The following is a 27,610-nucleotide window of genomic DNA, read 5'->3' on the forward strand; positions in this document are numbered from 1 at the left end:
CCTCCAGCGGGTTCGACGTCTCAACTTGGCCAGGTAACGATGAATCAAGGCCGTAGCCATGGAGTCAACATTGGGGGGGACCAAATCTTCCAGGGCGTCTGGGGGTCCCAACCCAAAAAAGTATCTAAATTTTAAAACTATTTCCTGCCTAAAATATTTTAAAAATTCACTAACACTAGTCCATATATTGTGGCCAAGGTTTAGCAAATTGTTGTTTTTATTTACATAGCATAGCAATATATATTTTATAGCATTATATTGGGAGGGACATTTTGAGTATATTTGAATATTGGGGGGGATGTATTATAATTACGGCCTTATTATTAGTAGATGTTTTTTGGTTAGATCGCGTAAATGTGTCGTAATATGTAGTCATATTTTTTGACATTAACCTCCACACCTCCACCTCGTCTTCGCACCCGATTGGCTCAAGTGATGACATCACCTTTACGCTCTCATTTAAAACCGAAACAGGAGGGCTTCTTCACAATTCTGGCCATCGCCTGATAAAGCCGGTTGTATACTCGCTGGCGAAACGTCACTCGAATTGTAAATGTTGTGGGTTACCTCCACAACACACCGGGTGTGTTGTGGCTTTACTCCACAACACAGCAGTGTGTTGTGGGTTTACTGCACAACACAAGCGGTGTGTTGTGGGTTTACTGCACAACACACCGGGTGTGTTGTGGCTTTACTGCACAACACAGCGGTGTGTTGTGGGTTTACTGCACAACACACCGGGTGTGTTGTGGCTTTACTGCACAACACAAGCGGTGTGTTGTGGGTTTACTGCACAACACACCGGGTGTGTTGTGGCTTTACTGCACAACACAGCAGGTGTGTTGTGGGTTTACTGCACAACACAGCGGGTGTGTTGTGGCTTTACTGCACAACACAGCAGGTGTGTTGTGGGTTTACTGCACAACACACCGGGTGTGTTGTGGCTTTACTGCACAACACAGCGGTGTGTTGTGGGTTTACTGCACAACACAGCAGGTGTGTTGTGGGTTTACTGCACAACACACCGGGTGTGTTGTGGCTTTACTGCACAACACAGCAGTGTGTTGTGGGTTTACTGCACAACACACCGGGTGTGTTGTGGCTTTACTCCACAACACAGCAGTGTGTTGTGGGTTTACTGCACAACACAGCAGTGTGTTGTGGGTTTACTGCACAACACAGCAGGTGTGTTGTGGGTTTACTGCACAACACACCGGGTGTGTTGTGGCTTTACTGCACAACACAGCAGTGTGTTGTGGGTTTACTGCACAACACACCGGGTGTGTTGTGGCTTTACTCCACAACACAGCAGTGTGTTGTGGGTTTACTGCACAACACAAGCGGTGTGTTGTGGGTTTACTGCACAACACACCGGGTGTGTTGTGGCTTTACTGCACAACACAGCGGTGTGTTGTGGGTTTACTGCACAACACAGCAGGTGTGTTGTGGGTTTACTGCACAACACACCGGGTGTGTTGTGGCTTTACTGCACAACACAGCGGTGTGTTGTGGCTTTACTCCACAACACAGCAGTGTGTTGTGGGTTTACTGCACAACACAAGCGGTGTGTTGTGGGTTTACTGCACAACACAGCGATTGTGTTGTGGCTTTACTCCACAACACAGCAGTGTGTTGTGGCTTTACTGCACAACACAGCGGTGTGTTGTGGCTTTACTCTACAACACAGCGGTTGTGTTGTGGCTTTACTCTATAACACAGCGGTTGTGTTGTGGCTTTACTGCACAACACACCAATATGTTCGTAATGAATCGGCATTTTTGGTTACGCGACAAACCTTGCCAATTTGCTGTGACGGGTGGTGGCGGGTTTAACGACATATTTATATTTACGCGATCGAACCCAAAAACCTCTTATGGATTGGCCAGGCACTCTTCAGTTTCATGATAGAATAACTCCCAGGACAGGCGGGATTTGCTTAATTTGCATAATGTATTCCCCGAATGTTATCCCGATTGTGCAATCAGCGTCGCGTCACGAGACAAATAATCCATTTGTCTCGCAGAGCAATGAGCCCACCTTCGTGGTTCAGAAGGGCCCAATGAAGCAAATAGGAGATGCCTCTGATGTTCCTGACAGTTGGCTATGTACGGTGCAAAAGAAGTTAAACATACCTACATACACTGGTTCACACAGTAGGGGACGGCACTTCCCTTCCTGCTATATTTGATTCTGAGAGATGGAATTTAACCAAATTTAAGTGCGTAACCAAATTGAACGCGATGGGGTTTTTGTTCAGTCATTAATGACCACCAAATCTGAGACCAACTCGAGACCACCAACTCTGAGACCAAATCTAAGACCACCAATTCTCCACCAACTCGCTGCCACTAAGAAAACCAGTTTCATCGTGGACAGTCAAAACCTGGATTCTAATGATCTCGGCGGTGCCGACGCGGCTCTCTCACCTCCGAGCTGCCCGGCCATCTCAAGGCAAAATACATTTTAAGGGAGCACAAAATGCTTGCAGTGTAGATTTCTGATCTTGGAAAGGAAGTATTCTGCATTGCTTCAAGCATGAATCCAAGTTTGACTTGTTACCGCATCACACATCTAACGGGCTTCACTTCCACGTCACGAGATTCAGAATGACAAGATTTCCAAAGGTCGGAGTAATTGTTCATCAATTGCTTCGACTTAGAGAGGCGTCAAAGTTCAATGCCGTGTTCTGTCAGCACAATAAGATAACAAGTTCGATCATTCCCGTTGTTAAAAATTCCCACAAAGTACCCGCTTGTAATCTTTTAAACAGTTTTTTTTATTGTCATTCCATTGCATTTATCGTCTTTCTCACCCATACAAAAAACGGTAAGAAATGGCAAACAATAACGAGATTGTGTGTGTGTGTGTGAGTGTATGTGTGAGTTGCGCACAGAACACAAAGCAAAACTGATCTGGGCTCCGATGGATCGCACTTCCCTGCAGCGGTTAGCGCGCTGTGCTACGAACCCGGCACCCCGAGTTCGATTTCCGCTCACGGCCAACACCGGTGACGATCATCTGAACCGGTCCTGGGCCTCCCCTAGGTCGACTCAGCCTCAATTGAGTACCTGGTGTGGTGTGCAAATATCACCACTGGGGAGACAAAGGCGTCCGGGCGTGGTGTTGGCCACCCGCCCCCTCGTGTGCTGTGCCGACCTTCATAGGTGCTCGTTAACAGCACTTGCCCCAGCAGTCTGTTACAGGCTATACGGGGGATCTTTGTCTTTGTTTTGTGTGTTGCGTACAGAACACTTAGCAAAAACTGATCTGGGCTCTGATGGATCGCACTTCCCTGCAGCATTGTCAGGAAACCCAAAATATACAGCACAAACGGTTGTCATCCCTTAAAAAGATCTTATTTTATATCACAAAAATAATAATAATCACCAATGTTAAGCAAATAAAAATGTGACAGCGGTGGTTGTACCTTTGTAAATGGAATGTATCATTGGGCTTTACATGCCCAATGAAATCAACCTGCAACTAAAAAACACAAAACCCTGCAAAAATATTTGGATATGAAATGCAATGCAGATGTTGTACGTTTAAACCCTTTTTTTTTTATTATGGGGGGGGGGGGGTGAAGGGCCTGGGGGGGGTGGAAAGGCATAAAACCTCTCTTGTCAGACGTCGAGGCAGATTCGCGTTCGATGCGGTTAAGCAGAATTAAGTGGTGGAGTAGAAGTTTAAGCGATGTTAGTAAATTGATTATACAAAATTCGGGGGGGGGGGCATTTGACAGGCGGGCGTTGGAGGTGCAGCAGGAATGTCGGCGCGGCTCCCCCTTATCGCACGGCCACCCCCAGCTTTTCGAGCACCCGCGTGCCCTTCTCGTTGTACTCCTCCCTCGTCATCCAGAAGTTGTCCTTGTCCTTCATGATGTCGGCAAGCACCGCGCCGCCCAGGAACACCATGTGCTTCCGTCGCGGCGGGTCCTCGATGCGGATCTTGAATTTCTGCGGTGCCGCACATAAGAGATGGAACCGAGAACGTACTCTGTGTGAAGACATCTTTCAAGTAAATATTTTATTGGTTTACAGTTTGCCGACGACTCGTTTTTAGGTTTCACCGTGTGTTTCGCACCACATGCGCTGGGGCAGTGTCTTTTTCTTCAGGAGAAGAAGCTGCCTCAGCACAGGTAGCAAAACGTCTAAACATCATGCCGAATGACTCGCGGTACAACTCGCAAAACACATTGGAGAGCTGTACAAGCAGCACTCTGTCACAATCGCAAACTAATGCAGTAGTACGTCTTCCGATGTTCCCCAATTTTATTTTGACTGGGCCATCGGTGACATTGTGCCAAGATGAAGGATACCTCGCAGAGCAACACAACCCTCTGTGTTCATGAACGGCCCAAGGAAGCGGATGTCACAGAGCTACTTCTGAGATGGAGTAGAAGGGCAGCACCTTCCTACTCACTCTGCCACTGAGAATATTTTATGCACGACTAATCCAATTTAAGTGCAGGACCAATACAATGCAATGGGTTCTTTTTCGTGCAGTCATTGGTGTTCGGGCTGAGACCACCAACTCGCTCCACTTAAGAACCCGGTTTAATCTTAGTAGTGTCAGCTCAGCGTTCTGACTGACCTCTGAGTCACCCGGACCCACCTGGATTTGAACTCGCTAAACCTTTGACTGCGTGTCATATCATGTGACCCAACAATGATCCCTTCCTCGGGTTAAGGCCTACAATATACACAAGTGTAAAATCGTCACGCGTGGGTCAAAATTGACACACTTAATTCTCAAGAGCTGGAATTTTGACAAATTTAACCCAATTTTCAAATGATGGTTTTTTTTGTGCATAGCCTCTTGTGACCTAGCTGAGACGATCAACCCCTCTGGACTTGCAAACCCTGTCCAGATTCTTACACTGGCTAACCGTTGCCAGCTTAGCCACTCTGAACTCTGAGCCCCACTATCACCCAAATGTCATATAACTCCAGGCTACAAAGGATAAAAACCGCACAGCCCCTTCCTTTGCGGTGGCCTTTATATTCTACGAGAATGTCGCAAATACCCAATGCACATGTATATTTATTTATTTGCTTCTAAACAAACAATGGGCAGTTTTTAAATGTACACATATCCAACATGTCTTGTTGTTTGAGGCTGTAATACAACCGCTGCGGTGGTGAGATGTTAACTCCCTCGCCTGGTATACAGGAGGTCGTGGGTTCGGTCCAGACCCCGACGTCTGCTGTATATTTGGAGTGTGCGGTGTCTGTCTCCCCGTGGTCACATGGATTTTTCTCCGGATCCTCCGTTTTTTTCCCTCCACATTTAGAATCAATGTCGTGCGGTGTTTTAAGAGTATTTCGCCGCTATGAATTTCCACGCGGCGATGAGCCGCCACTTCGTCGAGCCATCATTTGTGATCGCCAGGTCACTTTTGAAAAAGAGCTACGCAGCTTAGTGGGGAGGCTTGCGCCCGGTAAAAATAAAATGTAGTCCTGCTTTTGTTTTACCCACAACCGTCGAAACGTAACGCTGCACTGCCAGAACATTCTGCCGTGAAACCCCGCGAGGCCATCGACTCGGGAGACGAGAGGAGCGAGCGAGCGAGCCGTTCGACGCCGTCGGAACTTACGGAGAGCTTGTCCACGTCGCCCTTGAGCACGCGCTCCAGGTACAGTTGCTTGATCTCGCGCTCCAGCCGCGACGGCAGCCCCGGGTACATGGTGGAGCCCCCGGACAGCACGATGTGCTTGTAGAACTCCGGTCTGCAGAGCAACAGGCGAGGGGACCAGGGTGGGGTTAACCACCTCGCCCGATATACACGAGGTCGTGGGTTCGACCCTGACACCTGCTGTATATTTGCAGTTTGCGTCTCTCTCTCTCCACGTAGATTTTCCTCCGGGTCCTCTGGTTTTTCCCTCCACATTTAGAAACACGCGTTTAAGAGTATTTGGCTGCTGTACATTTTCACGTGATGAGCCACTTTCGTTGTGCTATCATTTGTGGCCGGGTCATTCAATGGGCCTTACCTGGTAAAATAAAAAGTTATGTTTTTGTACTTGTTGTTGTAATGTTCTTACCTGCCTCTACTGGACATCTGTGAAAACCCTACTGGACATCTGTGAAAAAGAGCTTTATAGCTCATAGGATTCCTCCAGTATAAATAAATATCCTGATTCTGAGTCTGATTATAATTTTACTTTAGTATCTGTCACAATACAACGTGACCGCATCTCAAGATGCCTTACAGAAACAGTGGGCGTTTACAGAAAGAGGCAGTCGGTCAGTCACAGGCAGGGCGGAAGGAACAAATAAAATAAAAAGTCTCGAGCCTAAACTTGAACAGTGGCAGGGAGTTGACGGCACAGATGGGGCTGGGGGAAGAGAGTTCCAGACAATGGGGGTGGCAGAGGAGAGCGAGCGACTTCCCACCCAGCGAAGGTTGACTGGGAGCTGTGACGGAAAGCCTTGATTGCCGGAGACAGCGTGGAGGGGAGCAGAGTGGCACGAGAGGGGAGATAGGTCAGTGCATGGATGGGAGTGGTGAGATGAGAGGGGAGAGGTGGGTGAATGTGTGGAGTGGAGGAGAGTGAGATGAGAAGGGAAATAAAGGTAGGCAGAGGAGAGTCCACAGTGGATATTGAAGACAGTTGAATTGACCTGGGATTGCATTGGGAGCCAGTGGAGGGAAGTGCAGTATTGGGGTGACGTGGCCTATTTTAACAGGTGCGGTGGTGACGAGTCTAGCAGCGGGAAATTTTGATCATCTCATGCCTGGCACGTGGTGCAGAGTAATAAATGAATCGTATGAGCAGCACCAGCAAGGACAACAGCCCTGCTGCTCTTGCAATTCCAATGGGACAGGAGCGGGGCGGGACGGGACCCCACTATCAGTAGCTTCTGTTTACATTGCTCAGATCGCTCCGCCAATGCATTCTCAACCATCGAGGAGGGCAGTAAGGTTCCACCAAGCGCATCAACAGGAAGTTTCAAAGTTGCACCGTAGCGAGCGCCCAGAACCGGCACAAGCCGTGGTTGGCCATGGGCGAGCCGGTGCTGGTGAGGGGGCGTCAGGGCCACATTTCAGCCGGGTCAGCCGGGTGGGTCAGTAACCCGGCGGAAAAATATTTCAGCAACCGGCACACCACGATCAACATTCCTCTCACGTACGTTGAACTTTTTTCGCGCCGTACCGTATCCAACCGTGCCAATCGGCTGTGGCCAACTACGAGTTAGTTACACGCCACCGAATTCCAGTCTACCAGCGACCCGGCAAATATTCAGTGACAAGTAAAGCGCCAGAGTGGAGTGTATTTTGCAGGAAAGTGTTCCACACCTTGGAGAATTTCAATGGCACGACGTCTCATCTTGAGTTGCCACAAACCCAAGTCCGCAGGTAAAAATGTGCTTCTCCCCGACATCCCTCTGTATGAAAACTGCTGTCATCCGTTTCATAAAAAGCTAGCCTAAAAACCCGAGAGCTTTTGAAATATATCTCTGGGACCATTGTATGTGTGCCGTTCGCCTTTCGGCGTTCTCTGGTCTGACACTGATGAGACTAGGCCATGAAGAAGGCTGTCTCTTGTGTAGGCCAATCATTTTAAAAGACAATGCAAACATTAATTATCAGAGCATGTTTTTTTGATTGTTTTACCACAAGTACGTGTGGTTAATGCAGACTGCAAAAGGTATCTATTTGGTGTTTGAACATTTTAACACCGATTTTTTTTGGCCATAAAGTGTTGAATCTATTCCCATTCGTCATACTTTTGAAATGGGTTTGTACTACTGAACACATTGCAGCCACCTCCGTGGAGAAAGTGCAATGAGGAAGCCTGAGAGAGCAGGCTCAGGGCTGGCAGAAGTTGACTTACAACAATTCAAATAGAACAAAACACGTGGATTAAGCGCATTCGTAGAAGCGAAAGCAAGAAAAAGCGAGTTCTATGAGGAAGGGTGCGGTGAAAAAGAGAGAGAAAATTACAACATTTCTGCTCGACGACTTTAAAGGAAGCGGGGGCAACGCGCGCCGAAACGAAGAGGAAAACTCGAAGACGGGCAGCGCGGCGGGAGTTTAAGCCCGATGCCTGTCGTCAGGCCGAGGGCTGACGCAATAACACCTCCCCCCGTGGGCCTCCAGACACAGGCGGCACGATGGTGCCGGCGGCCCCGCGCGGGGTGCCTCACCGCGTGTCGATGTCGGCCGCCTGAATGGTGTTGAAGAGCAGCTCGGCCACGCCGACGCTCTCCACGTCGATGAGGTGGGGCTGGAAGAGGGCCTCGGGAGCCTCGAAGCGCTCCCCTCCCACCTTGATGATGCGTCCATCGGGCAGCTGCGGGAGAAACGATCGCATGTCATAATAATGACGCTGATAATAAATGAACGGATGATTGTGAAGAGTTAGGCTCGGCGTAAAGACGAAACGTTAACGCTTTCCCATTCCATTGACGTACATCGGAACAGAACCGGAATAAATAAATTAAACAGAATAACGTTGTCAATACCGAGGCAACCGCAAGGCCATGCGGGAGGGCGTGGCACAGTTTGGTACCAGCTATCGCAGGGCGCGGTCGTGTCGCTACAGTTCTCTGTGGCGAGTACAATGTCTTAAAAATACAACGGCGCTACGCCTCTCTAAATAAATTGAACGCTGAACCGCTCGCGCGTTCTGGGATTCAGTGGTGAACAGGACACCCCAACCTGCAACTTGCAACCATCTCGGAAGGGGAAAGAGTTAAAAACGCAACACAGAGTGGTTTAACCGGAGGTATAAACTGATAACTATTATTACCATTACGAGGAGCCTGTGATCTAACCATGACACACGATCTCATCACATCATGGAAGCTAAGCAGAGGAGTTCAGCCCGATGAGTGCTCGGGATGGCGCGACGCCCTCTTGCCGGAGGACACTCGGCGTTGCGGTGCGGGGGTGCGCGCGTGCAACAGACGTACGGTGTAGGACTCCACGAGCACCGTCGTCTCGAGCGCCAGCTTCTGCTCCTGCTCGATGTTGTAGCCCACGTAGCAGAGCTTCTCCTTCATCATGCGCACCGTCTCAAAGTCTGCCGAGTGGTTGAAGGCGTACCCGCGCAGCAGCAGGAGCTACGGCGGATGGGGCAAGCGGTGCGGACAACGGACGGGGGGGGGGGAATTATCAGCAAGGCCCAAGCGGTAGCGCGTTCGCCGCTCGTCGCAGAGGTCCGCAGGTTTTAATCCGGCAAGGCTGCCCTAGTTATTAATGCAGGGCGTAATAAATGTGCTATTGCACCAGTGAACAATGATGATTCGCTGGTATCATTGGAAAGTCGGCCATCGTGTTCTGGCGTAATGGTCCAAATTCTCCAAATTTGGAAAAGTTACACCGCAAATCACTTGGTTAACGTTTTGAATCCGTTCCAAGAAAACTACTGGTCATTGAATATAGTAATTACATTTCTGCCAAAACAGAAAACGCAATGCGAACAAAGCCAGTCGAGGTCGAAACGCTCATAAATGGGCGTCTCTGATTGGCCGAGGGCATGGCTCAGCCCCACTTACGAGCACTCGGATTGGCTGAAATTGACGCTTGCGTGCCTAACGTAAACACATACCGTTCATCAAAATGTTACCGTAAGGCGAAACCATGGGGTCCTATGGGAGGCGAAATGTTTACCGAAAACCCATTAACCGATGTCACTGTTAACTGAGGGACTACTGTATCACTTCGTGATAGCATTGCGCTATAATAAATGGTGCGAATACCAAATGTGCTAAATGATTATTGTAATTCATCATAAGCAGGCCCAGCTAGTTAAGGGTTCAGCCATTATACACATGTAATAAACACACTGATAATGCATTTAAGTGATATGCAGTCAAAAGTAAAAGCAGAGTTGTTGTGAGACTGTGATAGCCACGTACAGACTTGATAAGACGTGGACGGATAATGTTGAGTGCAATGGGAACTTCGACGAGAGTCAAATGACAGAAACATCTTGATCGCCGGGTGTGGTAATTCCGCACTCAAGAAACTTTTTTCACAGCAGAAACAAATTATGATCATTTCACGTTACTAAAAATACACACGAGTGAAAATAAAATCTTTAAGATTTTGTCAGGATAAACATGCAAAATCATATTTGTGCGACGCAGTAGCAGAGTGGTGATCAAATTTGCGCTTCTAATCGTGCAACCCGAGTTCGATTCCCGGCCATGAATAACATCGGTGGCGAGTCATATCTGGACCGGTCACAGGCACCGCAATGGACCGACACGCATTCACCAGCACGATGAAGTATGGTCAAACAAATCCACTATGAATGACACAGCTTGTAGAGGCCTTTGTCCAGCAGGTGGCTTGACAATGGGATGTACATTGTTCATTAGACATTATAATTAAAGATGTATTTGGTTAGGTCATTACAAAATGTATCTTACAACCCTTTCTCAATCCACTTCTGGATGAAGGTCTTCGCGGGCCACCTCAGTGATGAGTGTATATCGCCACTCGCCCCCCCCCCCTACCTTGATGAGGTAGCGGGTGATGTCACGTCCGGCAATGTCCAGGCGGCGGGTGAGATGGGGCAGAGAGAAGCCCTCGTACACAGGGCAGATGTGTGTGACGCCATCGCCAGAGTCCACCACCACTCCCGTCAGCAGGCCTGTGCAAACACAAAGATCCCCGTATATAGTAGCTTCTAACAGACTATTAGGGCAAGCACTGCTCGCGAGCACTTAATTAAGGCCGGCACCACGCCTAGTCGTGTTTATCTCCCTAGTGCTGATGTTTACACACTGCACCAGGTACTCTTTAAGGCTGAGTCGACCTAGGAGAGGCTCAGGACTGGTTCAGCTATTCGTCATTGATGTTGGCTGTGGGTGGGAATTGATACATACACACACCTATCCAAACACACAAATGCACACAGACACACATGCACAGATGCACACACAACCACATGCTCATAACAGCCTCCACCACACAAATGATGCACACAATAGGTTGCCAGTAATTTAATGCTATCATGGTCATGCAAACATTACCCCAGATATTAGAATGTGCTTTGGAAATATGCACATAGTCGTGTATAATATATAGTACAATATAATAAAAAAAGTTAACAGAACGCAAAGCTTTTAAGACCAATGTCAACAACATCAAACCGAGTAAGTTATTTTGATGGAAACCACACCGCTGAGAAACCTGGGTTCACATCCAGGAAGCTGTCTGTGATTAAAGCTGCTTTTTTACAAACATTGCAGAGTGGGTGGGGGAAGTGCTGCCCCCTAGTGTGTGGACCAGTGGTCACTTGAAGGGATCTCAGAAGTAGTTCCACGACATCCCCTTCTGCGGACCGCTTTCTAACACAAAGAGCTGCACTGGCTCTGCGAAATGGGAAAAAATAGTGTGCGTGTATAAAATACGTGGGAAGTGATAGTGTAGCGGTTAGCGTGCTGCGCTACGATCCCGGAGATCCGAGTTCGACTTTCGCTTACGGCCGACACCAGTGACGATTATCTGAACCAGTCCTGAGCCTCCCCAGGTCGACAGCCTCAAATGAGTACCTGGTGCGGTGTGTAAACATCGCCACTGGGGAGACAAAGGCGGCCCGGGCGACGTGCTAGCCACCCACCTCCTCGTGTGCCGTCCCAGCCTTCATAGGTGCTCTCTAACAGCACTTGCCCCAACAGTCTGTTAAAGGCTATACGGGGGATCTTTGTCTTTGTTGTCCTTGTAAAAATACAGATGTACTTCTTTAAGCGTGACGCGCGAAACCGCCGTGCTTACCTTGCGCGTAAAGTGTCAGCACGGCCTGAATGGCGATGTACACCGCCGAGAAGCCGTACTGCTCAAACATGACCTGCGAAGGGGATGACGGGCAAGACGACACTCCGTTAAAACCGTCATAGGCCACGGCTCCAAGCCCTCTTCATAGCCTATCGTCGTAATTCAGACGAATCGCTTTTATACCATCCGAATGTGCTGAATTGCCTTTCAAAACATTTGAAGAAAAATAATTATACTCCAAGCCAACTCATAGGTGGCGGCGTCCTTCGTGTAACCTCCGCACTCCAGAAACTCCCAGCAAGTCACACCAACTCACCCAGGCACTGCGATCGTTCCAACAACAACAACAACCGCCATTCGCCACTAAGTGGCAGTGACATCACCACGGTGCCAGGCTATGTGCACGTTGAGACCACGTGAAGTGTCAAATGCCCGCTGGCAGGAGGTCACGGGGCAGACCCAGGTGCTACTGGTCGACTGACTGAGATGATTAGCCGATGCAAAACCTGTGCCCCCTACTGTGCCAACTTGCTACGGTTTAGCCACCCGGCGCTCCGCTCGTTGTTGTGAGCGTCGCTCCTTTGCACTCTGTTGTTGCTGGAGGGCGACTCCCTCCAACTGCCCAGTAGCGTCCTTCACGAGCCTCCTCCACAGAGGCCGATCTTGACACCACTGGTACCAGTCATCGGTAAGTCCACTAAACTCCACACACTCCATCTCTTCTCTAGCCCGTGCCGCGCCCATTCCCGTGCTGAGGCTCAACATCCATTAAATTACATCCGCACAAACCACGGCAGATGCGGATACCTGATCCACAAATGGAAAATTAAAAACTCTCCAGCATGCGACCGTGGTCGTCCAGAACAGACCATGCAATGTATAATGACGCAATGCCTGATCCACAAATGGGAAGGAGACATCGTGGCGATACACCTGCATGTGAAATTGTATTCGTTGCTCTGCTATCTGCATCAGACGAACCGAAGAAAGAAGACTGTACTTTTACGATCTCTCACGACGACTTTGCTCCCTCCACACTTTCCCGAACCTGCACCGACCAGCCGAGTGAATTACGGTCACATAACTCCCACCACACGACCTACATAGCATGGGGAGTGGGCCCTATCCAGCAGTGGATTTCCATTGTATAAATGTGCAGTGACATGGAATGGGTCACTGCGTAGCATAGCGCGGGTTGCTGGCAGAGAAGGGGATCTGCGGTTGCAGCAGCCCTGACTCACAGCAGGTCACGTGACAAGCCAGAGAGAGGGATGTAGGGGAAAAGTGACAGAGGGGGCACGTGAGGGAAGCCCGGGAACCCGCTGGTAGGTTCTAGAAAGGGGGCGTGGTCGGGGTGGAGCGAGGCCACGCTGGGAGGATAAAAGGGGACCCCGAGCGAAGGTTTGGGGCTTTTGCTGCTAGAGTCTTCATCGTTGTCTTCACCTTCTCGGCATCGTCAGACAGTCTGCCAGCTGTTCTGACTGGGAGCTGTAGTTGCTTAATTGTGGACTGTGAAGGCTGTTAATATAAATAGAGTGCCTCCTACTCCTAGTGTCTCTGAGTGTGTCACTACAAATGTATCCTGCATATGTTAGAGATTTCAAAGATACGCATAAGTCATGTCGTTGTTGCTGTGCATGTGTCAATTGAACAATAAAGGGCTGCGTATGAACGTGAAACCCTTAATCCGTCGCCGACTCGGTCAGTGTATTATTTGGTTCTTTCGGTTAAGTCACGTCTAAAGATAAAATAATAAATTAAATTAAATAATAGCATACGACGTTTCGATTGCAACACAAGCAATCATCATCAGGTATAATGAAATAGCGACATAAAATAATTTATTATTTTATCTTTAGACGTGACTTAACCGAAAGAACCAAATAATAATTCCTGCAGTCACGAAAGTTCTAAAATTAAGATTGAACCACTTCTACGGGGAAGTTTTGAGCTTATCCTTTTTTTCTCTCTCTCTTCTCTCTGCCTGTGTCTTCTCTTTGGAATGTTCACACTTAAATTCTAACTTAGCAATCTTTGAAATACGTAATCAACCAGGCTATGCGTTAATTGTGTGTTGACCGACCCTCTGTGTTGTATTACATTACATTTCGATATTTTACTAGGTTATTGAATTTTAGTTTGTCCTTCTCCTGATTTTCAGACTTGCTTGCCGTGTCATCGCACTTGCAGAACCTTGTTTTTTGACCACTCATTGATATGCAAATGTTTTCTCTAACCCCCTCCCTCTCTCTGCCTCCTCCCCCCCTCTGTCTATTTAAGGCCACCCCACAGAGATGATCACCCCTCTCTGTTACCTGTGTTGCTCCCTCTATGTATCTTGGTGATATCTGTCTGCTAATATGTCTGTCTATAGTTTTCTGGTTAGATTTTATGTCGCTATTTCATTATACCTGATGATGATTGCTTGTGTTGCAATCGAAACGTCGTATGCTATTATTTAATTTAATGTATTATTTTATCTTTAGACGTGACTTAACCGAAAGAACCAAATAATAATTCCTGCAGTCACGAAAGTTCTAAAATTAAGATCAGTCAGTGTATCTCCCTAGGGGTGGTTAATTGTTTCCATTGTACACCGCCAGTGGGGCTCGAGCGTCGTCATTACGGCTACAGCGCGCGGCCGCCCGTACTTGCTCGGTGCCGCGAGGTCCCGGCGCCACCCGGTACGGACGTTGCTGTCATTTCCTGCGCGAGCGACAGGGCCGCCCCCTTTGCTGTGCTCGTGGTGGAGGTGGGGGGGATACAGGGGGTGAGACCTTCGCCACCGAACCCGTCGTGCCGGCTCCCTAAAGTCTTGTTTGTTAAAGGTGCTGCCCTGCGATTGCTCTGCAGAGGACACCCTCCCCACCCTCTCTCCTCAGGGGTACGTGCCCTACACTACCACACTGGCGACACGTCGTGCCAGAGGTGGGGAGTAACCCACACTTTACCCCAAACACACGTCACCTGCTGATTGACCGACTCTGACTCATGCCCACTATAAAAAGCAACGAATTGGACAAACGTCCCAGTGGCGCAGCCCGGCAATTGCTCGCTCACAGCACGCTGGCAGAAGAGCCTCCACGAGAGGAATCCCTGGAAAGCCCCTCTAGAGGAGTTTGGCCTACTCTTCCACACTGGCCAGGTGTCTGGGGGCAGGGGAAGGGTGGGGGAGTCCAGCGTGCTTGCTAACCGTTACACCACTGTGGCAGTAGCATCCAGCCACTGTTGCGTCTATCCACTGTGCTTTGCTTAGAGCAGATTTTTAAAATAATAATGAATTAATTGAACGCCGCACCCAGGACGGCCGCAGTTGAGAAACGAGGCGTTGCCGACCGGTGGAACTCAACTTCTCACTCACAACGGTGACATTTACGGCCAGGAAAGTAAGGTCGCGAGGTCAGCTGCCAGACCCCGACGCCACACCGCACCGCCTCCGATTAGCGCGGTTGGCTACGTACGGTGAAAACGAAGTCCAACGTACATACGCGCACATTCAACAGACCGCAACACCTTTGCGCAAACGGACGAACGAGGAATGCACACTGCACGACAAAAAAATAACCCCCCCGCACGCATTTCACGATCGACCAGGTGCCTTGCACGGCACGAACCGCCAGCTGCCGGCTCTCGCACGCACGTTTGTTCGTTCGTTGGGAACCGTTTAGCATTTTTTTGCTGTCCGGACCGCGCACTGGGAGACGGCAGTTTACGGGCGCAATTATATCCGACGGACGCATCGGTTTGTTTTGAAACCTGCCGAGCCGGGCCACACCCATCCCCGTGCGGGCGCGCGTCCCACACGTGGCGCTCCACTACCTGCAGCGCGTCGAGCCTACCCTACTGTACCCTATGTGGCGAAAGCAAGCACACGCACGGCAACACTCCGCACAACCGCGGCATGAATGGTGAACGCACAGACACCCCCGGCGGTCAAATATCGGCTAGCAGGGGGGGGGAGGGGGTCGGGTTTACGCCCCGGTTTGGTTCAATGCCAGGCTGCCAATCCAGGCGCGGATAAACCAATCGGGTATCTTGATCACGCTTTTGTAAATTCGTGCTCGTGTGTTTCTTGAATGCAGAAGCCGCATATATAATCACACCCCTTCGGAGCAAGGCTGTGTGCTTATATCTGCAGTGCGCTTGTATCAGAATCTGTCCTCTGCCTCCTCCCCCGCCACCGGTGTAACATAAGCATGTTGCCGACATAAAAACAGCGCTTGTACTCTACTCAGCATCAGCCATGGTCAATCGGCTGCTGGATGAAGGCCTCCTCAAGTCACCGCCACCTCTCACTACCCTCCCACATAACGACGTATAATGACTAGGCGTGCTTATATACAGCTTGGTACACGCACCACATTTATATAATCACCCGATTACCATCGGAGGGTTTCACAACGCGAGCAGCGGGGGCGGCGTGGCATCCGCGATGCGAGACCGGGGGAACACAACGTTGCTGGGCCAGAACCCCGACTTTCCACCCATGACATAAGCTTGCCAATGTAAGGGGGCATAGGTTGCCTCGCAGGTAATGCCCGTCCTGGCAACGCCCACCACACCTTGGCACGAGCGCCACTACCCCACGGGCTGCCATTCTAGGAAATGGCACGTGACTACAACTCGCTGTCGCCCTCCGTGCCGCTTTAGTAGCCGCGGAGTATTTGCAAAATCTTAACGATGATGATCATGCAACTTCACTCGGTGATTTTTTTTTTGATTCGCTATCACACTGCTTGCGGTACTCTCCTCCCCGTCACATTTACAAAACTATGTTGTCCATCGCTCAACCGAGGAGATGGGAGTGATAAATCGGTTCCGTTCATGAGTAGGAGTTGGATGGATTGTTGCATTGCAGATGGTGGACGCGGTTTGGGGAGGCTTTCATCCAGCAGTGGATTGACCATGGCTGCTGATTGATGATGACCTGTAAATCTTAATCTTGATTTGGCGCTTTCGTGACTGCAGGACACATCGACAGACACACAAGCAGAGAGAGACTCTCTGTCTCCCCTCGTTGTGTTGCTCTTGTTTTCGTGCGGTTGCGGGGGGCTCCTGGTCTCTCATTGACGTGCTGGTTTCTCTGCCCCCCCTCTCTCTCTGCCCCCCTCTCTCTCTCTGTTTGGGGCCTTGACATAGGGGCATTGTTTCTCTGTGTGCCTGTGTGTGTGTCTCTCTCTCTGTGTCTCTGTGTTGTCTCTCTCTGCTTGTGTGTCTGTCTGTGTGTCTCCGGTTCTGTGTTTTGTCTTTCTCTCAGGTTTGGCAATCTTTGAAGGAGCGTGGTCAACCAGGTGGCGAGTTGGCTGTTGTGTTGGCCTACTGTCTGTGTTGTATTGCATTGTATTTCTGGGTTTGCTGGGTTTGTTTTCTTTCATTTGTGCCTGATGGTGGTTGCTTGTGTTGCAATCGAGGCGTCGTGTACCTTTGTTTGATTTGTTGCTTTCTCTTTCTACATGGCTTTGCCGAAAGAACCAAAGAGCAATCTTAATCTGTCTACCTATTCCTTTTTCCTTCTACTTCAAACGACAAAAGCTTCACCAGGGTTTTTTCACCGTCATCGCACACCTATATCTATTAGCCAAATACACTTGACTTCCTGTCTTTCTATTACAGTTCGCGGTATTTATATTTGTTATACCACTGTCTCATCGTACACGTGTGTCGGCTCTACTGGTGGTCCACAGGCTACGCAACAGTCTTCTGTAGTACAACCGGGGCGGTGACGCGGTGATGCAGCCCAGCGGTAGTGAGTTTCACCGCTTCTACAGGAGGGTAATGCTGCTCGAATCTGGCGGCCGCCCTGGTTTAATAACTGCGGTGCGTTTGTAACCGGACGTCAAGGGTCCCCTGATGTCACTCGCAATGAATAGTAGAGCCATTGTACATTGGCGTCACGCTCTAGATTGAGAAAATAAAAATTACCCTGTAATTACTCAATTGGGATCGCGCATGGCAACTTCGGGCCCTACTGTAAAACTACTGCAGACTGAGCAAAACAGAGCGCCTTCCTTCGCGAAAGCCTTGCACCGCGAGAATGGCACGAACACCAAACGGACTCAATTACTCTTATTCAGAGAGTATTGCAAAACAGCCATTAGGTCATCGAGCAAATGGCAGCTTCTTCTTTACATACCGAATGACAAGTCAGTTTGCTCTCTTCCTGTTATTGCACTAACAGTTGTGAACTTGCAGCCGGTTCAACATTCCTGCCCCCCCCCCTCCACTGCACCAGTGCAAAACTCTTTTTTGGCATTTCGCGGCATCAATATATGATCGCATCTCGAGACGCTACGCAAAACATCTCGTGGACATTCAATTGCCGAGCGCACGCGCCTACAGGCCAAACGCACGTCAAGCGGCCAGCAACGAACGGCGACCGTCAAAGATGTAACAAACAAAATAAGTATAACCCGTAAAAACAAAGTTTTTCACTCTAAATCCTTTATATGCGTGGCAGCTAGAATCCTTTCGTCCTCTGGCTTGAGATGGCTACCACCTATGGGTCAGATTATTGTCTGCAGTATTAAACAATTGCTAATTAAATATTTAATTTGTTTTCCCTAAGCAGTGAAAAATTTTGGAAAATTTTTTCACGAACATTAATTGTCTCGCACAACGAGTCTGTGTGCAAAATGTCAGCTCGATTGGATCACAGGAAATGGGTTAAAAAACGACCGAAAGGTTTGCACGGTCGTAAGCGCGCAAGCAAGCACGCAAGCAAGCACGCAAGCAAGCACGCAAGCAAGCAAGCACGCATGCAAGCAAGCAAGCGAACTTAATATAAAGGATTTTAAAAAAGTGCGGCCTCTTTTGTAGATGTGAGCGGCGAGGTTTATCATTATGAGAGTGCGGGTGGGCGAAAATAAAACGATGGGAGAGGAAATTCCAAAGTCGAGCCGATACGAGCCACCCCCAAAATTGACGGTAGTTTTTGATTCCACGTATTTCGCCATTCAACAAGGTGACATGAATGCGGATCAAGCCAATGGCAGAATCTCAGATGGGCAGTAGCGCACGCCCAGTCGGCTCAGTGCATCCAGTAGCCAGTAGTTGTGTGGTTTTCATGTAACTATGGCAAAGAACAACTCCTCGTCTGTGACAATAACCACGAGCAGCTATACGCGAGAAGGACAGACAAACCCCCAACATCCACAGCGTGGCCGTGCTCCTGGTAAGCGGTGTAGTGTAGTTTGCAGCCGTTCCAGACTCCATTGACCCAACGGACTGAACGTGTGGGTTTTGAGACTGGAAAATTGCAGAGCCCTTGGTGCAGGTATTCGGTGATGTGACTGGAACCTCGCGAGGTGAAGTCATGGCCATCAGTTGCTTGTGAAACGCTACAGCGCCTCTGACAGCACCAGATGAGTTTCTGATACACAACCCCCAGGGTTGACAAAAGGCGATGCCTGGACACATCCTGAATGCAGTCGGGCAACATTCTAGGGATACTCACAAAAGGCTTATACTGAGATAAGATACATCCCAAATGTTATCCCAATCGTGCTATCGGCATCACGTAACAAGATGATTTCTCGACAAGAGAGATGTTATTTTTTGTGTCGTTTGTTATAACTTTCTGACCCATCCTTACTGGATCTATACAAAAGAGCTTCATAGCTCATCGGATTTCTCCAGGATAAATAAAGATTCTGATGTCAGAGAACAGCCCACTGAAGTGGATTCCAAGGAACTAACTCTGAAATATCTCAACATGATCAATACGTAATTAGCTTCCAAATATTTTAATTTGGCCAGGGCGACCACTGGGCACTGGCGAGTGCTATCGCTTGTGACCATCTGTGGCGGTGGATTTCTGCGTTGCGCTCTGGCCGGCTGACCGGTTCCTGCTTGCTCATGACCCGCCACGGAGGTCACGTGACCGACCGGCTGCTACGGGGAAGGAGCCGCAACTTCCCTTATCGCAGGAAAAAACGTGGCGTGCATAGGTGGCGATAAAAACTCGGCGTCGAATAGCGCAGGAAAGCAACTACCGCGTTGTGTAACTTCCCATCATTATATTTTACACCGACGCAAAATCTGCGTTATTAACATTCACCCGCACTGTGCACTTGTGGTGCCTGTGGTAGTATCTCATGATCATCGGCAGCAGCCATGTTCAATCCACTGCTGAATGAAGGCCTCTCCCCCAGCCGTCGCCATCTCTCAAAGGCCTGCGATGTAACATTACGCCATGGCTCAAGAGATAGCCACTGTCATTGCCCACGTGGCGCAGCAGCCGCCAAGGTTGTGGTCGTTAAAATAAACCTGCTCAAATGTTTTTGCGCTGCGCATGCCACGCCGAGACTGGAGGAGGGACGCACGTTGGGTTGCCAAAAGTCTGCGGGTTGCAATGCCAATATCACACACGTGACAAATGACAACATGAAGTATATGCGAGGACACGCGGACACTGCGATGGGGCTCTGCTTCGCTGTGAAGCTCCGAGCCAACACGGCCTGAGCTGTGAGGGCTGTGGCCAGGCGCGAGCTTAAAAGGCCACGCAGCAAAAGGCAAAACTGAAAAGTGAACAACGGCGTGAAAAGCGTCTCCGACGAGGCGGCTCCGGAGGTGGGGAAAGGGGTAGCGCCACGGGGCTGGGCTGCTAGTATTGGCTGGTACTAGCGGCTGGTTGGATGTTTGACTTGGGTTGGGGATTACGGTTGGGGTAACCGCAATCAGGCTGGGAGCAAAGTTAATGCTCGTGGCCAGTCGGTTAGTTGATGGGGGTCAAACCAGTAGCTTGGCTCTCGAATGTGGGCAGAGCAACTGCACCAGAGTCCACAGGCCGGAGGGGTTCAGGTCCCAGGTTACGACAAATGGGGGGGGGGGGGGGGGGGGGGCGAGATGAAATTCCTTGTAACATGGCCCCAAGTGGCCCACGGTACTCCATTGGGTTGGGGCGCTTCCTAGTAGCTGCTTAACTCGTCGCTACGTGTATGGACGTTTAGTATCCTCCATCCCCAAACCACTCGCTCCCACCCCTCCTCCACCATTCACAATGCACGGCCCCGGTCAGCTTTTCATCCCCCTTAAACTGTTGCAACGTTCACACCACTGCCGCCACCAGCAGTGCAGCGGCGGCGGCGACGACAGCGGACTCGCCTCACCTCAATGATCTTCTCGCGGTTCTTCATGGGGTTCATGGGCGGCTCGGTGAGCAGGATCTTGCACTCGCGCGTGTTCACGTTGAGCTTGTCGGGCCCGAAGGTGTAGTCCCACAGGTGCTTCATGTCGTCCCAGTTGCGCACGATTCCATTCTCCATCGGGTAGTTCACCTCCAGCATGGAGCGCAGCTCGCTGGCGTCGTCGCCCACCATGAGGTCCTGGAAGCAGGGGGGAAGACGGCACGCTCAGCCCGGACGCCGCCACGCGCTCCGCCGTACACAGTTTGTAAACAACAATAATTTTTTTCATTTTTTAACAGCTCTCATCTTGTAATTGGTGTGACTTTGGCTGTGTGTCGCAGGCCTATCTGACGCGAGTTTGAAGATTCTTTGTCAAGAAAACACTTTTGCAAAATCATAACACGTAAATAATCGTGAGCGTCGTTTGGGGGAGAATATAAGTAGCAAAAGTAAATAAGCAGACAATGCGGCCCGCTTATATCCTGGGTCAGCCGCAGCGTCACAGGCGTCTGGTGATACTGCTGCGTTGATGATGTGTTAAAATGTCCAAGGTGCTACGAAGGGACATGACCCAAAACGTTGCCAATTCTATTTTATATTTCTTTTTAAGGCGATGGTATTATCGATGAATGTGTGTTTAAAAAAATGTATGCATGGGAGTGACATCACTAGCGTGCAATGATTACACGCTTCACCGGCAGCTTATTTTTTACATGGTACATCTAAAATTCTTACTTTTTGGTTTTTGAAAGTTACTTGTCACGGTTTGTGAATTTGTTCGCCGATTTGCTGTAATTAAACTCCGGTATCCGTTGAAACAAGACAATCCTGGTTTAATTTGTCTCCTGCCTGGTTGGAAGTCAGGACAAAGGTGCAGCAATTGCTAACTTGGACAACTTCCGGCGGTAGCGCCTGCAACTGCAGGAAGCTCGAGGCAGCCCCTCCAGACGGTATTTAGCCTATTCTTCCAAAGTTGTCAGTAAATCCCATTTATACGACTGAATTTTACGAATCAGTTCTTCAAAGTCATTTCGGACAACCCAGGAAACACAGCCAAGGTGCTTATGTCTACAAGCGCTATTAATTTTTCTTGCGTGTCGTTTTTTTCATCCCATCCCCAATTGCCGCCAATTTCGCTTTTAATAACAAAAAACTAACTATTTTGTTGAATATTCAAACACCGTGCGCAAAACATTTAAAATGTTCGCTTTTGCTCCTGGAAAAGCAGGGGGCCGTGCGTCGGCATCGCCGGGAAAAACGTGCAACCCCCCTTCTGCCCGTCGCCACCATATCATGGCGGCTCTCCGACAACCCACGGCGGGCGTTCAACAATTCGCAGGCAACATCTATAAGGGCATCAGTCGCGGACAACAACATTGGCCGTCGGCTTTGCATGCACACCGCAAGGATTAGCAGTTGGGGGGATACAACCGAGCTGGGAAGATGTTAATGCACGGTTTTTTTTTCATTCGGCAGGCGTTACAAACACAAATCGTAAAAAAAAAAATTACGAAATGAGGAATTAATAAATCAGTGTGGGCGGCAAACAAGACCACTCAGTTTGTTACTTTATCGAAAATATAACAAAGCAACGGTCGTTATACGGGAGGGTTGTTTGTTCTTTTTGTCGTAAATTATGTACTTACCATCTTTCTGTTATTCTACTTCAACATGTGGATGAAGATGAAAAAGAAGATTAGGAGAACTACAGTGAGAAGAACATGTTTTGCATCAGGCAGCTAAAACAGCGAAAAGCTGGAGAGAGGGGGCAGGTCACAGCTCACTAAAGAAATAACACAGAAAAGTACAAATTAAATCAAAACAAAACAGAGAAAAATAGTAAAAAGACTTCAACAAGCAACAAATATAAAAATGTATCTTCATTTGTCTCCATCGAGTGAAAGCGAGGTTAACAACACCGGTCGTCTGGTTCTTTAGAGCCTTAATTTTAAGCGAAAAGGATTCTCGCTAAATTCTCACTTCGCAAGTGCACAAATGTACGAGCCCAAAAACAAATAGCACCACGTCTGTCGAAACAGAACGCGGCGCTCACCGCTCGCCGTCGTCACCGTTATGAGGAAACATCCCCAAAATGGAAGTTCGCCAACATCCGTCCGTCCGTCACGTACCTTGATCTCGATGTTGCCGACTTTAGCCGTGGAGCGGATGATCGGTCGCCCCACGAGGGCTGGGAAGATGTGTTCGGGGAAGTTGGAGCCCGCATATCCGCACTTCACAAACTGGAACAACAGCAGCAGCAACATCAGCAGTAACAAATTAAGAAGCCGGGTCAGGTGACGCTGTTAATTTGGACATCCTGGTTTCGGACCCGTGGATTGCTTGATGCAGTTTCAGGCGACACATCGTAGCTAATTGCGGTTGTGAGAATTGTTCTTTGACTCACCGGTGAGCCGAAACATTAGTTGACGCCTTAAACGGTTGTGCACGTAAATGCTGGAAAATGTTTGGATAAGTCGAGTGGTGGAGGGTTATACAAGAAAAATATAGCCAAACCATTAGGTGGCCAAACCCCCCCAAAAAGATCAATTATGAGCAATAATCAAATGGGCAGTGAAAAACCTCAATATTCAATGAACATTTATGAATAAAAAGAAACACAAAAATATCGGTACACTTGGTAACATGCGAACATCAAAACCACCACAAGCAACAGTGCCGTGTAGCTCTCCGATGTGTTCTCGGGTTGTACGGCGCGTGCTGTTCAGGATCACGTCCGACGTTTCGACCTAGGCGCAGAGCTTCTTCGGCAACCGAATTTCATTCGAGAAGCTCCGAACACATCCTTCCTGAACACGCGACGCAAACCGAACACGCACCGGAGAGCTGAACCTACGGCACCACAAGAGAAACTTTTTTTTTCGTTATACAAAAACCTCTCGCATACAGTGAGACCGCTAACAGCTCGGAAAGCACAGTGCACCGGGGCCTGCTTGCCTACATTCCTGATAGCCCCACACTTGGCGGTGTTTACTCCCTGCCCTCCAGGAAGAAACCCGCGCCGCCACCACCAGCTAAGCAGCACGACGTTTCCTGCTGTTCCTGCTACTGCTGTTGCTTCTGATGTTGCTGCTACTGATGTTGCTGCTGCTTCTGATACAGCGATTATTGCTTCTGATGACAATGAAATTGATACTGCTGCTTCCACAGCTGCTACTACTGCTGCTGCTGCTATTAGTGGTGGGGATGACGCTGCAGCATCATGATGCACTAATCGGGATGCTAACGACATATTTTGCTGAGCATTTGTTAAAAAGCACATGTTGCTGTGGTGGTGGTTTGCATATTGCCAGATGCTTCATTGTTTTCATTGTGGAAATAAAAATGAAAAAGCCATCACTTTAAATATCCCTGCTGCACAATTAATGTGTCGAGATAAACATGTTTAAGCGGAGCAAAATGTTTAACGTGCAGAGCAACTGGCTGTGTAACGAACAGCAACATTAATATGAGGGGGCAAGGTCATACATCCGACTTGCTGGAGACCAAGTTGAAGACCAAAACGTGGCAGTCGGATATGTGAATACCTAAATTTGCGATTACTGGGCAAAAATACATCGCAAACTGCTTTACATGTAGGGAAATGCTTGCCTGTGCTTTAAGAAACGAATGTACACGAGATTAATAATCTGTGACTGTGTGACAAGATCGGATTTGTAAACGTCTATAAACAATGACAGTTATACCCACCCATGCACAAACAAATACGGTACTGCAATGGGTGTGGACAATTAATTGGTCAGGGTGGATGTGTGACGGTCAGATGGATAGTGACGTTTTGTCGTCGTTGGTTTGAGACTGATCGGAAGACAGTACTCACGGCTGCTTGCCTATGTGTGCATGTTGAATTTCTTTTGCACTGTACGTAGCCAACCGTGCGAATCGCAGGTGCGGCTCGATTGTTAGCGGTGGGGCCAGTACTGGCGACTGGTTGGTTAGGGGTTGGACATGGCTTGAGAGTGTGCAGGAGTTGCAACTGCACTGGCACCCACTGAGTGACACACGGGTCACAAATGCTTGCCCAAGGTAGGAGGAGGGGGGGGCATCGATTTCTTGTAGGAATTTGACAGTCTGGGCGTCAACCTCAGCGCACAGCCACGGTTACGGAATTATGTCACAGGGCAACTCCCACCTTGGGAAAGTATTCCCGCTGCACACTTGAGATGACAATGGCACATTTACAAGCAAAGTATATCGGCGTGTGGGGGGGGGCACTGGCAAACTTTCCACTCGCGGTGATGCAAAGGTGAGCTAAGATTAAAAAAAAGTTTGCAAGTGTGGTGCAGAGGCGAGAGCGCTGGCTGTGTGTAAACGCAGGGCGTTTGCAATAAATAAAGTTAACTGCTGCACACGGTGATATCGTCACGCTGGCTGAAGAGGAGTGGGCATCAGTTAAAAAAGCTCTCGCGAGCCCAGCTGTGGCACGGTGGGTCATACACCCCCTGCACGGCCCTCTATCCGAAGCCCCGTAGGCTATGGAACTCACACATATCTATAGCTGTGGCCCTATGAGCCAGAAACACACTGCATACATCTCAATGTGGGCCCATTGGCCGAACTACCACGCACACTTTTCTCTGTGTGGGCACATGGCACCACAACAAGACCCACACATTTCTATGTGGGGTCCCAAGTAAACTCACAGCTTTCTTTATTAAGCGCCCCATGGGCTAGACACCATACACACATGTTTATCTGGGGATCATGGCACAAAAACCACGGAATACTTTTACATCTGGGGCTCCATGGGCGACTAAGCCCACACACATTCTGTGGTCCCCATGGGCCAAAAAATCTAAACGCTTCTATAGCTGGGGACCCCAAGGGCCATAAACCCTACACCTGCCCTCCAGCTGTCATATCGCGTGGCTCACTGGCGTGACAGGGACAACGTCCTGGAACTAGCGTGCGAGTTTCGCAGAAACCTTGAATCGAAGAGAGGTGTCTGCTGCTTACCAGCAACAAGTTTCCTTACTCGGCCTCCTGTGCAAATAAACAACCGAATTACACCACGGCCCGGTAAAGTTACACAGGGAGGGAGGGGGGGTGAGTGCTTTAATAGCAGCCCACACCAAGTCTCGATGAGGCGGCTTCAGAGCTTGGCTTATTCATCGGCCACATACCGAGGGCGTGCGTAACGTAGTGTGGGGGCGCAAAAAACAAGACACAAAGATCCCCCGAATAGCCTCTAACGGACTGTTGGGGCAATTGCTGTTAGGGACCACTGAGTTCGGCCTGAGTGGGCGGATGGATGGCTAGCACCACGCCCTTCCCAGTTTCTAATATTTCCACACAGCAGCAGGCAAAATTTTAAAGCTGGGTCGATATAAAGGAGCCCCAGAACCGCTTCAGATGTTCGTCACTGGTGTTAGCCATGAGCGGGAATCGAACTCGGCGTCACTGGGTTTGTATCGCCGTGTGCTGACCGTTAAGACGACTGCTTCCTATAGTGTAGGTCACACACACATACGTGGGTCACACACACGTGGGTCACACACAGTGGGTGAGCAATCCGTAACGCTGGTCCCTACTTAGGTTGCATGCAACCTAAGTAGGGACCAACCTAAGTTGCATGCAACCGAATCGCTTACATGTTGGATGTCTCCGCAACCAGAGACGTCGCGGCACACAAGCAGGCGATTACGTTGCGCGGTTTCGAGAGCGATTTGGTTGGTTGCACAAACGAACGGCCAGGTGTAGACCCGCCTTTAGACATTGCGAGCTGCTGTTGCGAGCTATCGGCGTAAGGTGGTGGGAGGGGGTGCGCAGTGGCGGTGGTGGGGGGCAGGCGGGGGAATAAGGACATCGAGGTGTGTGGATCCAGCTCGTCCTGGGGAACGTCGCGAGAGTGCATGCCAAGAGGAAGCGCTGGGATCTATCGACCATCGTCGTCATCGACCTCTGAACCCTGAGCTGATGACACCAATGGATGGATGGACATGTTGAACATGTATTGACTCGCTGCCCCCCCCCCCCACCAAACGATTTAATGAATTGTTGCAATTTGGGGGGGGGGTCACTATCCTATTAATCAGTTATTATTTAAATTTCGATTTAGAGCTTTCATGACTGCAGGGATTCATCTTCTTGGTTCTTTCGGTAAAGTCACGTAGAAGGGAAGTAATAAAATAATAAAAAGAAAACATAATAAAATAATTCTCACGACGTTTCGGCCACAACGCAAGCAGCCGTCCTCAGGTGAAAACTAGGTCAGACGCTGTCTCCCCGACAGACCTGGTTTTGACCTGAGGACGGCTGCTTGCGTTGTGGCCGAAACGTCGTGAGAATTATTTTATTATGTTTTATTTTTTATTATTTTATTACTTCCCTTCTACGTGACTTTACCGAAAGAACCAAGAAGAGTTATTATTTATTTCACCATTGTGAAAGTACAATAAAGTGTCTGCAGGGCTTTGGTCAAGCAATCACATAATTCACGATGACAATTGAGTCATTTGCCAATCTATGAATGAAATTAACGTTGCATAAACGTGCACTGACACGTGGTGGATTTTCGGTGTTTTAATGGTATAAGTGTCATTACGTGTTTACAATGTACGTCTAACGTGGCACACTGGATACTCACAATCGAGATTTTGGCTTCATCTCAAGGGATTGTAACCAGGTTAGGAGATACTTTATGAAGAAAAATCTTCCGCTGGATGAAAGCATTCCCACAAATGACTGACATTAAAACACCATTGCATGAGCCTAGATGCAACACCAGCCCGTC

The 27,610-nt window shown here is 49.1% G+C and overlaps 1 protein-coding gene across 2 annotated transcripts in view; it reads right to left on the bottom strand.

Moving 5' to 3' along the window:
* Positions 1-2,752: 2,752 nt before the first annotated feature.
* Positions 2,753-27,610, bottom strand: part of ACTR2 (actin related protein 2) — a 29,275-nt gene continuing 4,417 nt past the window's right edge. The window contains exons 2-10 of one of the 2 annotated variants that reach the window (XM_061550131.1): positions 22,989-23,099; positions 22,506-22,520; positions 20,842-21,057; positions 11,735-11,807; positions 10,471-10,607; positions 8,920-9,069; positions 8,152-8,297; positions 5,597-5,729; positions 2,753-3,956 (exon numbers count right to left, since the gene is read on the bottom strand). In XM_061550131.1, coding sequence (XP_061406115.1) covers positions 3,786-3,956; positions 5,597-5,729; positions 8,152-8,297; positions 8,920-9,069; positions 10,471-10,607; positions 11,735-11,807; positions 20,842-21,057; positions 22,506-22,520; positions 22,989-23,099 — 1,152 coding nt within the window. In that variant the 3' untranslated portion in view covers positions 2,753-3,785. The remainder of the gene's footprint in view (positions 3,957-5,596; positions 5,730-8,151; positions 8,298-8,919; positions 9,070-10,470; positions 10,608-11,734; positions 11,808-20,841; positions 21,058-22,505; positions 22,521-22,988; positions 23,100-27,610) is intronic. The other variant, XM_061550133.1, reaches the window with a different exon arrangement.

This window comes from Lethenteron reissneri, chromosome 11 (genome assembly GCF_015708825.2).
Source record: "Lethenteron reissneri isolate LAM-NWPU_2019-01 chromosome 11, ASM1570882v1, whole genome shotgun sequence".
Lineage (NCBI taxonomy): Eukaryota > Metazoa > Chordata > Hyperoartia > Petromyzontiformes > Petromyzontidae > Lethenteron > Lethenteron reissneri.